General features: G+C 42.5%; 1 protein-coding gene across 2 annotated transcripts in view; it reads left to right on the top strand.

Annotated features, from left to right (window-relative positions):
* Positions 1–11,606, top strand: part of KRT78 (keratin 78) — a 59,461-nt gene extending 47,855 nt beyond the window's left edge. The window contains exons 4-14 of one of the 2 annotated variants that reach the window (XM_072654763.1): positions 268–343; positions 957–1,010; positions 1,559–3,577; positions 4,180–4,397; positions 5,321–5,381; positions 6,055–6,150; positions 7,234–7,398; positions 7,787–7,912; positions 10,189–10,409; positions 10,653–10,687; positions 10,804–11,606. In XM_072654763.1, the coding sequence (XP_072510864.1) occupies positions 3,185–3,577; positions 4,180–4,397; positions 5,321–5,381; positions 6,055–6,150; positions 7,234–7,398; positions 7,787–7,912; positions 10,189–10,409; positions 10,653–10,687; positions 10,804–11,021 (1,533 nt within the window). In that variant the 5' untranslated portion in view covers positions 268–343; positions 957–1,010; positions 1,559–3,184 and the 3' untranslated portion in view covers positions 11,022–11,606. Of the gene's footprint in view, positions 1–267; positions 344–956; positions 1,011–1,558; positions 3,578–4,179; positions 4,398–5,320; positions 5,382–6,054; positions 6,151–7,233; positions 7,399–7,786; positions 7,913–10,188; positions 10,410–10,652; positions 10,688–10,803 lie in introns of those variants that run through there. The other variant, XM_072654762.1, reaches the window with a different exon arrangement.
* Positions 11,607–15,838: the final 4,232 nt, after the last annotated feature.

Raw genomic sequence — 15,838 nt, 5'->3', positions numbered from 1 at the left:
GAGGCTGTAGAAAAAGTATTTGATAAGACCTTCCAAATGAAATCAACACATACTTTGCTGAGTAACAGCTTAGCATTACAGATAGAGGGCTCACCTCAGAGAGGGGAATATCTGAGTTCAAATCCTGTTTTTATACAGACAGACCATATGAACCTTAGCAAATCAATTAATCTCTCGGTGCCTCAGATGCTTCTTTAAGACTATAAGTTGAAAAAGAGTTGTCCATTTGATTGGCAGAAGTTTTCTCTCCACAACTTCCCTACACAGGTGAAATCACAGGTCTGGTTCCTTCCTCTTCCCATCAGATTTTGACACTGCAAGTTGAAAGCAAAGATGGGTACAGGTGAGGATGATGGGAAAAAAAGATGGAAAGTGTAGTTCAGTAGTAAGGAATGAGAGAAACCAAAGATTTGTAGACTCTCTCCAGTAACTCTAAAATTGGAAGGTTTTAGTCATGGTAAGCATCAAAAATGTCACAAAAATGAAATTGATTTCATATTTTAACTGATTAGACATTATTCATTGTGAATGTGGGAGTCATTTTTGAATCAGCTGTCAGTATATAGTCAGACTACTAACTTGTCTGAGCAAAGACCAAAACTGATGAGAATAAGAAAAAATAAAAAATGTGAAACAAACAAGTCTTACCTGACCTAAACAAGTTAATGCTGATTAAAAATAGAATGTAGGGGGAAAAGTACAATGACACTAATTTCAATCATTTTACAGAGAAGTTTGAGTAATAAAAGTCAATTATCATAATGAGGAGATTCCCCAAAACTAGAATCTATCTTAGCCTGCAAACACCTGACTTACTTCTTAGGGGGAAAAATATATGGTCAGTTGTTTTTCAGTTGTTTCCAATTTTTTGTGACCACGTTTGTTTGGTTGTTTTTTTTTTTTTTTGCTAAGATACTGGAATAGTTTACCATTTCCTTTTCTGGCTCATTTTACAGATGAAGCAAGTGAGGCAGATGAGATTGAGTGGCTTGCCCAGGGTTACACAGCTAGTAAGTGTCTTAGGTCAGAGTTCAACTCAAGAAGATGAGTCTTCTTGACTTTGAGCTTGACATGAGCTCCTGGCCCAGCACTCTTTCCATTGTGCCACCTAGCTGCCCTAGTAACCAAAGGCAATTATAATATACTATAGCATAATATAATGTAATGTAATCTAATCTAATCTAAGATAACATAATATAATATGATCTCATTTGTAAAATTTTATGAAGGTTGCAGAAGATGCTACACCGGGAATGAAGTGGGATTAGGTGATGTTAAAGATTCCTTCCAAGTCCCAGATTCCATGGCTCTACCAGATCTACTAAACTATAATCTTCATTCAGTTTCATAAAATGATTGATTTAGAGATGGGAGATGCCTGAGAAGTCATGTAGTCCAACCTCTCCCTTCTCCATTTCATAGATGAAGAAATTGAGGCCAGAATGGTGAAATAAGTTGCTTAATGTTGCAGAACTGAGATTTGAATGGATAGATCCTCTAATGCCTTGGGTCGTTGTGGGGATGGTTTTAAGGACCATTCTTCATTTCCTTCCTACAGGTCCTTAAGACACTCTGGTCTTTGTCACAATAACTCAGCAGACCTTCTCGCCTGGAACTTCCCTCAGCATCTGGGGCCAGAATATCCCTTTGTCATGGTGAACCCCCTTCTCTCTAATAGAGGATTCTTTCAAGGAACCTACATTTTGGGGTGAAGCCCCAGGCCAACCATGTTTATTCCCCTACTGGCTATGTTTCTCATTCTCAGGACTTCATAGACATGCCTCCAAATGATTCTCCTTGTCCTTTACAGGTAACCTTTCTGCCCCCTGTCCCCACTCCCCTTTCAGATCTCTTTTTACTTGTTATCTCCCTCCATTAGAAGGTAAGCTCCTTGAAGATAGGGATTCTCTTCTCTTTTTCTTATAGTTTTACCTCCAGTGCATATAGTGAGTACTTGATGAATGCATCTTGCCTAACTACCTCCATCTTGTATATCATAGAACTCGGAGACTCATTGCATTCTGTGGGTGTACGTTTCTCTTTTTCTCTGACAACCCAAGACATTTTAAGATGCTGAGATGTTTAGAAAGAGATATTCCCCTTGCGAACACTTCATTTCAATGCCTGGGTGTGTCTTGCAGCCTGGGGTATTGCTTGGCCACATAAATATGATAATTGGCTTTAAGTGGATTGACCCTTAAGTATATACATGTTCATGAAGTTGAAAGGAGACACCCTGTTCCCTCAAAGCTGAGGCTAAAGATACCTGATCTGGTTGCAGGAAGGACAATGTGCTTGATTGATGGATTGGGTGGTGGTTGTGGGGGGAGGGACTTGGAATTCTTTTTTTTCCAGTTTAATTCCCAAACCTTGTTGTGTCATGTAACCTGGATGACTTTTTAGTCTCTCCCTGCTTCTTTCTCGCCCCCTCCTCCCACACCTTCTAGTCTCCTAGAAGGTTCACTTTCCTTTGCTCGGGATGCTGCTGAGGAGTCTCTCACCTTCAGGAGCTGCTTGGCTCTGACTGTCTACTCTGGTAAAGCAAATCTGCTCCCCAGCCCCTCCCCACACCTTATTTTTATTCACTTCTGAAGTTCACACAGCTTTTTCTATTGTTCCTCCCCTTTCTTCTCCCTCCTCCTTTCCCATTCCTTTTCTTTTCCCTTCTCCTTTTTTCTCCTCCCCTTTTCCCTTTCCCCCTCTCCCTCTCCTCTTTGTTGTATGCCTTTTCTGATTCCCCATTCACCCCTGTCTCTTCTTACTCCATTCTCCTCTCCTCTCATCTCACCCTTACCTGACATCTCAAACCGTCTGACTGCCCCCAGTTCCATCTTGTTTCTCTGCCTGGGTGTCCTGGGGCCCCATTTCTGCTTTTAGGAAAAAAGTTCCCCATATGTCCTCTTTCCTCTAAAGGACTGAGTTCTTACTCATGGCAAGTCTAGGTCTCGGGTTGGGGAATGATTGACTTTGGGTGTGTTTTAGAACAGGTCAGTGTGAGTTGGTGGTGATGGGGAAGGGAGGGACAGATGTAGTCAGGCCAAGATCATCCTGGTCCATCCTGCTCTCCCAGTCCCAGCCCGGTTGATGGGGATAAAAGTCTCGTGCTGGAGCCCCAGGGTAGGAACTCACTCACCTCATCTGACTGTCTATCTGTCTGAAGCTGCTGAGACCATCTGTCTTGACCATGTCCTGTGTGCCATCTAGTACCCGTGGGGGCTTCAGTGCCCGCTCTGCTTGTTCTGCCAGGGTGGGGAACTGGGGTAGAGGTGGCATCTGGGGATCCAGGATGGCTGGTGGCTTCAGTAGCAAAAGCTTTTGTTCCATGGGAGAGGCCAGGGGTATCTCTGGCAGAAGAGGGAGAAGCTGGGGGTTGGGGGGCAGATTTGGGGGGAAGTTTGGGCAGGTTGGGGTCGGGGCTGGCCTTTGTCCCCCAGGAGGCATCCAAGAGGTCACCATCAATCAGGATCTCCTGAGTCCTCTCAAGATTGAGATTGACCCTCAGTTCCAAACTGCCCGGGCTCAGGAGACCCAGCAGATTAGAGCCCTCAACAACCAGTTTGCTTCCTTCATCGACAAGGTGAGGGTCATTAAGTCCAATCCCCTACAGCTGTACCTTCACCAGAGAGACAGTTTTTGGTCCCAGGTTTAGAGTTTTTTGAGGAGAGAGGGGTTCTGGCTTCTCTCCATGACCTGTCCAATCGTCTTTCAAAGTCAGAAAATCCCCTCCCCCCAAACCTAGCTGTCATGCCCCCAGTGTCCTCAGAAGCCATTTCGTCTTGTTGGACATTTCAGGGGAGGGCTGTGGGGGTTGTTGGTTAAACAGAGTTAGTCAATATTAGGATGTGCTACTTCCGTTAAGCCTTTAGAAGACCCTAATATTCCCTATAACTTGCCAAGGGGGGAGAAAAATCAAAATAGACTTGCTCTTTTTAATTAAGCAAGGACAGATTCACTGAACTGACCAGCCACAGAATCACAGCATCTAAAGGTCTTTAGGGTTCCCCTGACCCCAGAAAGTGAATTGCCGCAGGACACGTAGCCTGGAAGCCCCAAACTGGAATCTCGACTGCAGGGCTAGATCTCCCCACTCTGTCGTCTATTTTCAATTCTGAGGCTTTTTTTGGAGGCCTATACACTTGACCTTGGAGAAGTTTCAAAGTCCTTCTGTTTGTACATCAGGTTCGGTTTCTGGAACAGCAGAACAAAGTGCTGGAGACCAAATGGCAGCTTTTGCAGGACCAGAGGGGGATGGGTGGCCATCTCCAAACCATGGAGCCTGTCTTTGAGGACTACATAGCCTGCCTGAGGAGGCAACTAGAGCAGCTCCAGGGGGAACAAGGGGCACTGGCCTTGGAGCTGAAGGCTTGTCAGGAGCAGGAGGAAGATTATAAAACCAAGTAGGAAAAAAAAACCTCCCACCCCCCAAATCTTCTCTGCCTGAGGGCCCCAGGGATATGGGCAGAAAGAAAGTCTCATAATAGGGCCTAGGAAGTTCAGGTATTGTCTAGCTCAGCTTTTTCATTTTACAAAGGAAGACACTGGAGTCCAGAGAGTTAAGTTACTCGCCCAAGGTCACCTAGCTAGAAAGTAACCAAGTCAAGATTTGAACTCAGATCACCTAGTTCTAAAGAACCTAGGTGGCCAAGTGGATAGAGTGCTGGGCCTGAAGTCAGGAAGACTCCTCTTCCTCAGTTCATGTCTAGCTTCAGACACTTACTAGCTGTGTGACCCTGGACAAGTCACTTAACCCTGTTTGCCTCAGTTTCCTCATCTGTAAAATAAGCTGGAGAAGGAAATGGCAAACCACTCCCATATCTTTGCCAAGAAAACCCCAAATGGGGTCATGGAGAGTTGGATTGACTGAAACGACTAAACAAGCAACACCTACTTCTAAGATCTATCCTTTTTCTGTAATACCTGGCTGCCTCTCCCAACAGCCCAGTGAACTCCAGAAATTCCTGTTCAGTCACTGTGAGTCAGTGGAGTTCAGATTCTGACCATTTGGTTGACAGGACAGGAGGAGGAAGGGTCACTTCATTCATAGTCCTACTGGAGTTTCAACTCCCTGCATAGACTTTCCTCTGAAAGGGGAAATGGGCCCACCTGACAAAAGGGGCTTAGATTTAACACAAGGAAGCAGCTACTTCGTGGGAAAGATAGAAAACTTCTGAAAGGGAAGCTCGGAGTCTTTTGTTCTGTAGAGTTTAAATGGGGGAGGAGGGAGGAAGAGAGAATTGTATCAGAACAGTCTAGTTCAGAGGCAGGGGGATGGACAGGATGGCCTTTGGGGTACCTCGATCTCTGTCTTTTCTTTTGAAAGGTATGAACAAGAGGCTCACAAACGTCCCACAGCTGAGAATGACTTTGTGGTTCTCAAGAAGGTGAGAATGGCCCAGTGTTACTTCCTCTCCCTTTGATGATGATGATAAGTAATACCAAAAAATTACATTTTCTATAGTGTTTACTATGTGCTGGACTTTACAAATATTATTTCATTTCATCCTCACAACAACCCTGGGAGGTAGGTGCTTTTATTATCCTAATTTTACAGATGAGGAAACTGAGGCAGACAGAAGTTAAGTGACTTGCCTAGAGTCACACAGCCTTTATATGCTTGAGTTTCAATTTGAACTTGAGTTCTGCCTCTCAGGGAGCCCCTAGGCTACTGGGAGAAATAGGACATACAGTCCTGCACATACGCACTCACACATATACACATACTAGATAGAGCTAGAGGCTGCTGAAGAGGTGTGTAGATATTACTTCTCAGAAGAAGAGGAGAGGAATTATCTAAGAAGAAACAACTGGGATTAATAAAAGAAGTCTTCCTGAAAGAGGAGAGTAAGTCCTTGTTGTGAAAGAGGGGCATCCTGTGCTCAACCCCAGCATTTTCCTCTATTGTTAGGTAAAGACTATGAAGGAAGGTTTTGTAGATTGGGGATAGATCTCTAGTCTAGGATAGAAAAGGGTGGTGACCTAGCCAGTTGGTCTGGGGTAGAAGAAAAGGACCAGGGCAGTGGTTAACTGAGGTCTCTTGCCTCCATTTTCCCCTAGGATGTAGATGGCGTTTACATGAGCAAAGTGGAACTAGAAGTCAAGGTGGATACTCTTCAAGAAATGATCAAGTTTTTGAAACATGTGTTTGAAGAAGTGAGGACTGCGCCAAATCTCTGCTGAAGGCCCAAGGATGGGGATGGGGGGTGGGGCAAAGAAGAGGGGTAGGGATGGTTTCTGTTACCATATTTTTGATTGGCCAGGAAGTGATACCCCTGTTAGGCAAATCTGCATATTATTACCCTGGTCCAATATTCCTCCAGACTCGATTGCTTAGGAACCCTCCCATTCAGTCTTTTCCCTAAGCCTCTGTCCCACTGGACCTAGTTTTCCCATCATTTGCTTATCCCTTTACAACCTTTCCTCTATTCTTTCTTCATCCTGCTCTAGTTTCCAGTAGACTAGACCCTACTCATGTCCCTTCTTTCCCAAGTTTCCTCTCAGCTCCTGGCCTATTTCCGAGGAGCCTAGTTCTCCACCTTGTGTCCTTCTATCACCTGCCTCTCTATCCCTTACTCTTCCCTTCAGTGCCCCCTACCCATTTCTTGCCCCTGTACCAAGGGCCCCTCAACCCTTCCCAGTGTCTCCTCCTAAGCCCTATCCCCTTCCAGAAGTAGCTAGATGGAGCACTGGACCTAGAGTTCAAATCTGGCCTCAGACATTAGCCATTTGACCCTGGGCAAGTCATTTAACTTTTATCTGCCTCAGTTTCCTCAACTGTAGAAAGGGGATAATAATAGAATCTACCTCCCAGGATTTCAATGAGGCTCAAATGAGATAATGTTTGTGAAGCACATAGGTACATAGTAGATTCTTAATAAATACTTCTTTCCTTCTCTCCCTGCTTCTATTGTCTTAGCTTATAGCCATCTCCTCTACTGCCCCCTAAGCTTTTGTTTCTTTTTGTCTCTGTGCCATTTTCCTACGGCTGGTCCTTCAGCTACAAGTCCTCTATTCTCGATTTTCCCAGCAGCCTTTACCTTGTCCCTTGGGATCTTCAGCCCTTTTCTCTGCTCTTTAAAGACTGATCTAGCTCAATAAACTCTCCCTGCCCAGTTCTTGGACTGGACTCTGCCCTGATATACCCTCAATGGTGATTCTGAGCTCAAAAGGAATTGGGGCTCTGGAGTCTGTGGGATGGAGGGACCTGGGCTCTGCATAATATTATCTTTCCTACAGGAGATCAGTCAGTTCCAGACTCACGTCAATAACACCTCAGTGGTTGTTTCCATGGACAATAACCGATACCTGGACCTGGGCAGCATCGTTTCAGAGATCCGAGCCCAGTACGAGATTATTGCTCGTAAGAGCAAAGCAGAGGCTGAAGCCATGTATCAGACTAAGGTCTTTATCCTGGCATTGTCTGTTATCCCATTCACTCTCACAGTTCCTCTCTAGAGGTCATCCAAACTTTTCCCAGTCATCTGACTTCTACTGTCAGGAAAGACTCTGGGAGTTCGGTTTTTGGATATATTCTATGTGATATCTTTCTGCTACTGAGTGGGGTTGGGGAGGGGTAGGGTGTCATTGTTCCCCTCCTCTCCAGTGATTGTGATGAAGAGGGGAAACTGATGGTCTTCAGTGCCCCCTAAATGTCCAACCATTGAGGAGACTCAATCTTTGAATACACACTCTTCTATTTCTATCTCTTGGAAGGGAGAATTGAAGTCCTCACTTCAGGGGATGGGGACCACTAGTGAGTGACAGTGTCACTTCTGACTTCCTTTTTCAGTATGAGGAACTTCAAATATCTGCTGAGAAACATGGAGAAAGCATAAGAGACACCAAGATTCAAATTACCGAGTTGACCCAAGCCATTCAGAAACTTCAAAATCAGATTACCAATGTCAAGAAGCAGGTAGGTTCTTCTGGGTTCCCTAGACCATTTTCTTCTTTCAGTATCTCTCTCCAGTTGCTGGCTTTTGAGTCCCTAAAACCTATCCTCCCCATCTCCAGCTTCTTTCCCCATTGTCCCCCAAATGAGGGGACCCAACCCTCAATTAGAAATATGTATAAGCAGAGAAATTAAGCTCTTTCCCTTGGTGAATCAATTAGTTATGGGTGTAGGGAATGGGTGTAGTATGGGTGTAGGTGGCTAGGGAATCATACCCTTACCTGTGGGTGCTCTGCCCAAAGCAATATAAATTTTGATTGTTGAAACCTTCAAAATATCTTGGGGTTTATGACTACGGATTTCTTTTTTCTTTTCCCTACTTATTTATTCTATCTTAAAAAAAAAAAGAAACTGGGACAATTAACTCACTTGTCCCATGTAGTTTCATTTATGATTTCTTGAAATATTGCATTGGAAAACCAGACTTTGATAAAGCCCATAGGAATTCAAATGGAGCTACTTGATCACCTTAAACCCAAATACTCTGGTTCTCATTGATTGACTAATAATAGATCCCAGTCCAAGCCTCATTTGGTCATTGTTTAGTTTTAGATGGCTCAGCCCCAGTGTATATAGCAATTGCTTTTATTTTGACCAGAAATCCTGAGGGGCTTCCCCTCTTAGATTGATTTTTTTTTTTTGACGAGGTAAAAGAGGCCATTCTTTTTTTTTTTTTTTGCCTCATTTCTTACCCAGCCCTAATCACCGAATGGACCTTACCTTAAAAAACTGAGACCTGGGAAAGATCTTAGCTTAAAAAGGCCAAGGTCTTCTCTTGTATCCTGGGCCATCTCCAGTCATCCTGATCTATATCTTGCCTTTGGACCCAGAGGGCTCCAGAGGAGATAATAAGGCTGGTAACTCTGCATACCCCTATTTCACTTACATTCAATTCACTTGCTAGTCAAAGTATCACCTTTCTGATGTCATTGGTCCAAAGCACAAGCAACAGCAACAGTTGGCAAAGAGATCCTAAGGCCATTCCATGTTTCCTCAAATACACCCAACTAATTGCATAATACTCCTAGAGAAAGAGCAGATAATGGCTGCAACAAGGTCACCTCTTTGCTTTCTTAACTCCTTTGCTGTTTTGAAATGACTATGGATTTATCCATTTTAGCAAGAACTTCAAGGGAAGGAATTTTAAATGAAAATACTTATTTTTTCATCCCACCCTAGGGAAAGTGTAAAGTAGTGAAGGTCTAGAGGTAGAAAGTAAGAAACAAAAAAGTAGCTGAACTTAGGTGGGTGTTTTGCATCAGTCCCAGAGGTGTTGCTTTTCAGTGTGTGTGTGTGTGTGTGTGTGTGTGTGTGTGTGTGTGTGTGTGTGTGTGTGTGTGTGTGTGTGTGTGTGACAGAGAGCAGCAGAGCCAGAAAATGGATGGATGGGACTTACAGGGTAGCATTACTACTTGTTACAAAGGTTTGTGAATTCCTGGGATATTGGCTCAGAATCTTTCCTTTCCCCCTTGCCAAGTTATTCCTTAAATCATTGTGGTTTGGGCTGAGAATTCATTGCACTGACTTCTCACACAGTTAGCCCTCAAATATCCACTCTAATGGAGAGATATTATGCCACAGACAATCCTAAATACTGGACAATGCTAAAATTCTTCGGTGGGTCTTTAGAATGCAGTTTTAGGTCCTGCCATGTGAACATGGCAGGGAATCTATGCATTCAATTAATCAATCAAATACTGATTGGATATGGATTTCATGTCTTGTTCTGCTCTGATAATCTGAGAATTCACCATAATAACAACTCACATTTCTATAGCACCTTATGATTTATAAAGTATATTCCTTACAACAGTTGTTTGAGGTTTATAGTGTGGGTGTTCTAATCACTCCTATTTCAGAAAAAAATCAGGGATCAGAGAATTGAAGTCATGTCCCCAAGGTCACCTAGCTAGAAAATGGCAGAACTGAGATTTGAAACTAAGACCTTTGAAGCATCAGTCTAATGCACTCAGTGTTCATTGTATTCCCTTAGGCACCTTTCCTCCCTAATGGTGAAGGTCACTACCCACTCAGAATGAGCTAGAAAGTTTCCAGGCTTGTCTTCCTGACAAAGAATGAGATAAAGTAGAGGAAATTAATTGAAGTCTATGATCTTAGAATTCACTGCTCGCATGAGGAAAGGGAGATTGGAACACACCCAATTTATCTTCAAGTTCACTGTTTGCTGAGGAAAGTGTCCTGTGACAGAGCTATTATAGTCAATGCTTTTCCTCTCTCAGAATGCCACAATCCAGTGGGCCATCACTGATGCTGAACAACGTGGAGAAAAGGCCCTCAAGGATGCCAAGGCTAAGGTGGTGGACTTGGAGGGTGCACTTAAGAAAGCTAAGCAAGACATGGCAAGTCTGCTTCGAGACTATCAGGAGCTGATAAGCACCAAACTGGCCCTGGATGTAGAAATAGCCACCTACAGGAGACTACTGGAGGGGGAGGAGTGCAGGTGACTGCTGGAGCCTTGAGTATCCTGGGATAATCTAACAGCAATGCTATATCTAATAGGGAAACTTCCAATGAAATACTTAACCCTCCTACCCTGGGTCATTCCCCACCTTGAGTCACTGGTCACATCTACCAAGAGGGATTATGAATTGGGGATTGGGAATTCTGCTTGCCCTGTGGGTTGATTGCCTTTAGAGAGAGGATGCTGATTGAGATTTTCCTCCTCTTGTCCTTTCTCTAACAGAATATCTGGGGAACACATTGACAATGTCAGCATCTGTAAGTCCTGGTTGGCTTCTGGGAGGGGGTAGATGGTTTGGTGTAGCTCTGGTCCTCCAAGGGGAAGCCAAAAAGAAGTCCTAGTACTATTAACAGATGCACCTTTTTTTTTGTAGCAGTGGTTGGTGGAGGAACCTCTAGCTCTGGAGGATGTGGGAATTCTGGGTTCGGCTGCTCCAGTGTTGTGGTTGGAGGCACCCGCTTGGTCAAAGGCTCTGGTTCTGGCTCCGTCTCTGCCTCTGGTTCTGCCTTCTCTGGATCCAGTTCAGGTTCTGTCACTGGTACCATCTTGAAGAAGACAACCATGTCAACTTTGAAGACTATCACATACTGAATGACAGGATAGCTCCCCAAAGACAAACCTTTTAATGGCCCAGACAGAGTTCCACAATCCAGTTTTCCCTCCTTAATCAGCTCAGTCCCTTTCATGTTCCCTCTAATACACATAGATCCAGACATTGATTAACACTTTTTCTTTCTCACAAGTAATAGACACTCACATTTTTATAGTTTCACTTTCCTCACAATGCCCCTATGACTCATGTAGTGCAAATATAGCTATTCCCTACTTTAATGATGAGTAAAAGGCTGATCAGAGATTTTACTGATTTACCTAAGATCATATGACTACTAAAAACCAGAACTAGGGTTGGAACTGTGCCCTTCTGAGTGGTTGCCTAATGGGGCAGAGAGAGCACTGGATTTGGAGGATTTGAGTGCTTTGCCACTTACTAGATGTATGACCTTGGGCAAATTTTTTAACCTTTCTGGGCTTCAGCTTCATTATCTACAGAATAAAAGGGTTAGATTATATAATGGCCCTAGACCCTTCCGTCTCTAAATTCTTTGATTCCACAACTCTAAATCCAAGGATGTGAAATTTTGGAACAACAATAAAGTTGTTTCCCATTCCTGAAAATCTGCTTTTTTTTCCCAGAGAATTTCCCCTCCCATCCCCTCCTCCCCTCCCTTCCCTCCTCTCTCTCTCTCTCTCTCTCTCTCTCTCTCTCTCTCTCTCTCTCTCTCTCTCTCTCTCTCTCTCTCTGTCTCCACTCTGTCTCCCCTCTCTTCTCTTTCTCTGTCTTTCCTGTCTCTCCCTCCTCTCTTCTCTACACCTCAAATCTCAAATTCTTGTCGAGTTGTATTCCTCTTTTGTAACAAAGAAAAACAGCAAAACCAACCAATAAGGCAACCACATCTGAAAGCATATGAAACATTTTTCGTTGGTAGTCTTCTGCTTTTGTGTTTCATCTTGCTCTCCAGGACCAAAATTAGCCACTGAAATTAATTTGGGTTCAATTGCCTTTTCATTTACATTATTATAGTTACTGTGAATATTGTTCTTTCACTTTTGTATAATTTCATAAATATCTTCTAATTATAACCTATAAATAGAGTACCTCAAGACTCCAGGTTCACATAAACTGAGTTAAATCTGGGGACTGACCCAGTGAAGGCCATTCCCTTTCTTTGGCTCACTGCCCCAATCTGGAGATGTTTGGGGAAAGACTCCCAGTTTATTCAGGTTATAGCTTATTTCTAGACTCTTCAAATTGGCCTTCAGGGAACCCAGCTCCAAACAAGTTCTCCAAGTAAAAAATGTACATTGGAAACAAGATAGTTCTCACTTTACTCTGTAGAAAATGGGGAAGATGCAAAGAACTCCCAGGAGCACACAGATATAGAAAACAGATACAGCACATTAGTTCTCCTTAGCGGTATGTTGGTAAATATCTAACAATTAGGTTTCTTAAAAAGTACAACACACCCTTAATTTTAATCTGCATTACTAACATTTTATTATTTTTTATGTCTAAATAATTAACAAAATGATAAGTCATTTTGATTTATAGTATTTGCCAATATCTAAAGTGTAACTGCTCACACTGAACATTTAACAATTGGCTCATCTTAGCTGGTTAAGAGCTGGCTCCAGCACACCCTAGCCTGAAAGATAGAACTTAGAGTTAGCATCAGGGCAACTCCTTGACATTTTAGTGATGTTCTCTTTCCCAAAGTTCCAAAAATTCTCCCTAAGACTTATAGTACTACCTTGTGGCTTCAACTCCCTCTAGAAGGTGGATATGCTTTGGGGCCTGTGTATAGCAATCCCTTTCTCAACAGACCTCCATTGTACCAGGAATTCACCATATTTGCTTTCCAAATAAACAGGAACTATGCATATTATCTTTTTTTCTTTTCTTCAAGGAGCTTCAGGAAATTCCCTTCTCTCTCTAGAATGTCCAGTCTATAACATGGGATGAACTTTCGAACTTGGGAACTCTTGAATTTGGGATTACTGGAAAATCTTACCAAGGAACTCCCTTTTCTGATTAGCAGACTAGATTCTGAGACTCTGATGCCTAGAGAATCCTCCTCCACAAATGGGGTGGGAGTTCATAAACATTATACATGACATACTGTCTTGGACCAAGTTGGCATACTGACCAAGGCCATGTGCTTCTGCTAGAAATCTATCAGTGACCCAGCTGTGACAGTCTCTTGAGCTGGGAATGTTGATTCTTTGGATCTCTCCTCTTAGGATGACTTGCAAGCACATGGCCACCTCTGCCATGTGTTACTGATACAAGTTGACATCAACTCTTTCTGTGGGGGAGGAAATTGTAGTGTTACACAGGTTCTCCTAAGTTAAGTCCCAAGAGTTAAGGTCAATTGGAAGTCAATCCCCATGCCTCTCCCCCGCATCCTCCATGAGTGAGAACTCAAACCATCCTGGATGGATGTTTTTTTTTTTCCAATGGATCCCTGCACTACATAGGGCAACTCAAAATAGAATTCCCAAATAAAAGTTTCGCCAATGAATCCTGGCAGTACATATGAAAATCCAAATATAAATTCTGGAGGAAGTTAGGATTGATGAGAAATCAATGTTTTATCTTTTGTGAAAATTAATTGATTGAACTTTCCCTTCCAAAAGGGAAAAGTTAGTATTTCTAAGTCATCAGTCAACCTCCTTCCTAGGAACCTGAAATCTTTAAGGATCACTGATCAGCTTCTATATTTATTCCAAGACAGGGCAAACCACTGAGATCTGTAAACAAACGAAAAAAATCACCTGCAACAAACGTATTAGATACTTGGTATCTATTGGAAATCAACCCTTCACACACTAGATGAACCCTGAGATGTCACATGTGGCACAGAGTCCTTAATTTCTCATCTTTATAGTTTCTTATAACAATATTCCATTATACTAATATACTAATTTGTTCATCCATTTTCCAATCAAAGAGTACTCACTTTTTTTCCAGTTTTTAGTTCCCACAAATAGTGCTGATATAAATAATCATTACATATGGGACCTTTATTTCTATCATGGACCTCTTTTGGGGGTGGTGGTGGCCTATGCCTAGAAATGGGATTTATGGGTCAAAAGGTAAGAATAATTTAGTGACATATACTCCCAAATTGTTTTCAGAGTAGTTAAACCCAGCTCCATCAATAGTGTGCCCATCTTCCCATAGCCACACCAGCATTGGGTATTTCTTTTTATTGTCGTCAATTTGCTGAGTGTGGAGTGAAACCTCAGAATTGGTTTTTTTTTTTGAGGTGATTCTTTTTTTTTTTTAATTTATTTATTTAACTTTTTACATTCATTTTCACAAAATTTTGGGTTCCAAATTTTCTCCCCATTTGTCCCCTCCCCCACCCCAAAACACTGAGCATTCTGATTACCCCATCACCAATCTGCCCTCTCTTCTATCATCCCTCCCTTCCCTTGTCCTCATCTTCTCTTTTTTCCTGTAGGGCCAGATAACTTTCTGTACCCCATTACCTGTATTTCTTATTTCCTAGTAGCAAGAACAGTACTCGACAGTTGTTCCTATAACTTTGAGTTCCAACTTCTCTTCATCCCTCCCTCCCCACCCATTCTCTTTGGGAAGGCAAGCAATTCAATATAGGCCATATCTGTGTAATTTTGCAAATGACTTCCATAATAGTTGTGTTGTGTAAGACTAACTATATTTCCCTCCATCCCATCCTGTCCCCCATTACTTCTATTCTCTCTTTTGATCCTGTCCTTCCCCAAGAGTGTTGACTTCAGATTACCCCCTCCTTCCATTGCCCTCCCTTCCATCATCCCCCCTACCCTGCTTATCCCCTTATCCCCCACTTTCCTGTATTGTAAGATAGGTTTTCATACCAAAATGAGTGTGTATTTTGTTCCTTCCTTGAGTCAAGTGTGATGAGAGTAAACTTCATGTTTTTCTCTCACCTCCCCTCTTTTTCCCTCCGCTAAAAAGTCTTTTGCCTGCCTCGTTTATGAGAGATAATTTGCCCCATTCCATTTCTCCCTTTCTCCTCCCAATATATTTCTCTCTCACTGCTTAATTTCATTTTTTTTAAAGATATGATCCCATCCTATTCCATTCACTCTGTGCTCTGTGTGTGTGTGTGTGTGTGTGTGTGTGTATGTAATCCCACCAACTACCCAGATAATGAAAAGTTTCAAGAGTTACAAATATTGTCTTTCCATGTAGGAATGTAAACAATTCAACTTTAGTAAAGTCCCTTATGACTTCTCTTTGCTGTTTACCTTTTCATGCTTCTCTTCATTCTTGTCTTTGAAAGTCAAATTTTCTTTTCAGCTCTGGTCTTTTCATCAAGAATGCTTGAAAGTCCTCTATTTCATTGAAAGACCATTTTTTCCCCTGAAGTATTACACTTAGTTTTGCTGGGTAGGTGATTCTTGGTTTTAGCCCTACTTCCTTTGACTTCTGGAATATCCTATTCCATGCCCTTCGATCCCTTAATGTAGAAGCTGCTAGATCTTGTGTTATCCTGATTGTATTTCCACAATACTTGAATTGTTTCTTTCTAGCTGCTTGCAATATTTTCTCCTTGACCAGGGAACTCTGGAATTTGGCCACAATATTCCTAGGAATTTCTCTTTTTGGATCTCTTTCAGGTGGTGATTGGTGGATTCCTTGAATACTTATTTTGCCCTCTGGTTCTAGAATCTCAGGGCAGTTTTCCTTGATAATTTCATGAAAAATGAAGTCTAAGCTCTTTTTTTGATCATGGCTTTCAGGTAGGCCCATAATTTTTAAATTGTCTCTCCTGGATCTATTTTCCAGGTCAGTTGTTTTTCCAATGAGATATTTCACATTATCTTCCATTTTTTCATTC

The sequence above is a fragment of the Notamacropus eugenii genome, chromosome 3 (assembly GCF_028372415.1).
Source record: "Notamacropus eugenii isolate mMacEug1 chromosome 3, mMacEug1.pri_v2, whole genome shotgun sequence".
In the NCBI taxonomy this organism is placed as follows: Eukaryota; Metazoa; Chordata; class Mammalia; order Diprotodontia; family Macropodidae; genus Notamacropus; species Notamacropus eugenii.
This window is presented reverse-complemented; position numbering and strand designations above follow the sequence as displayed.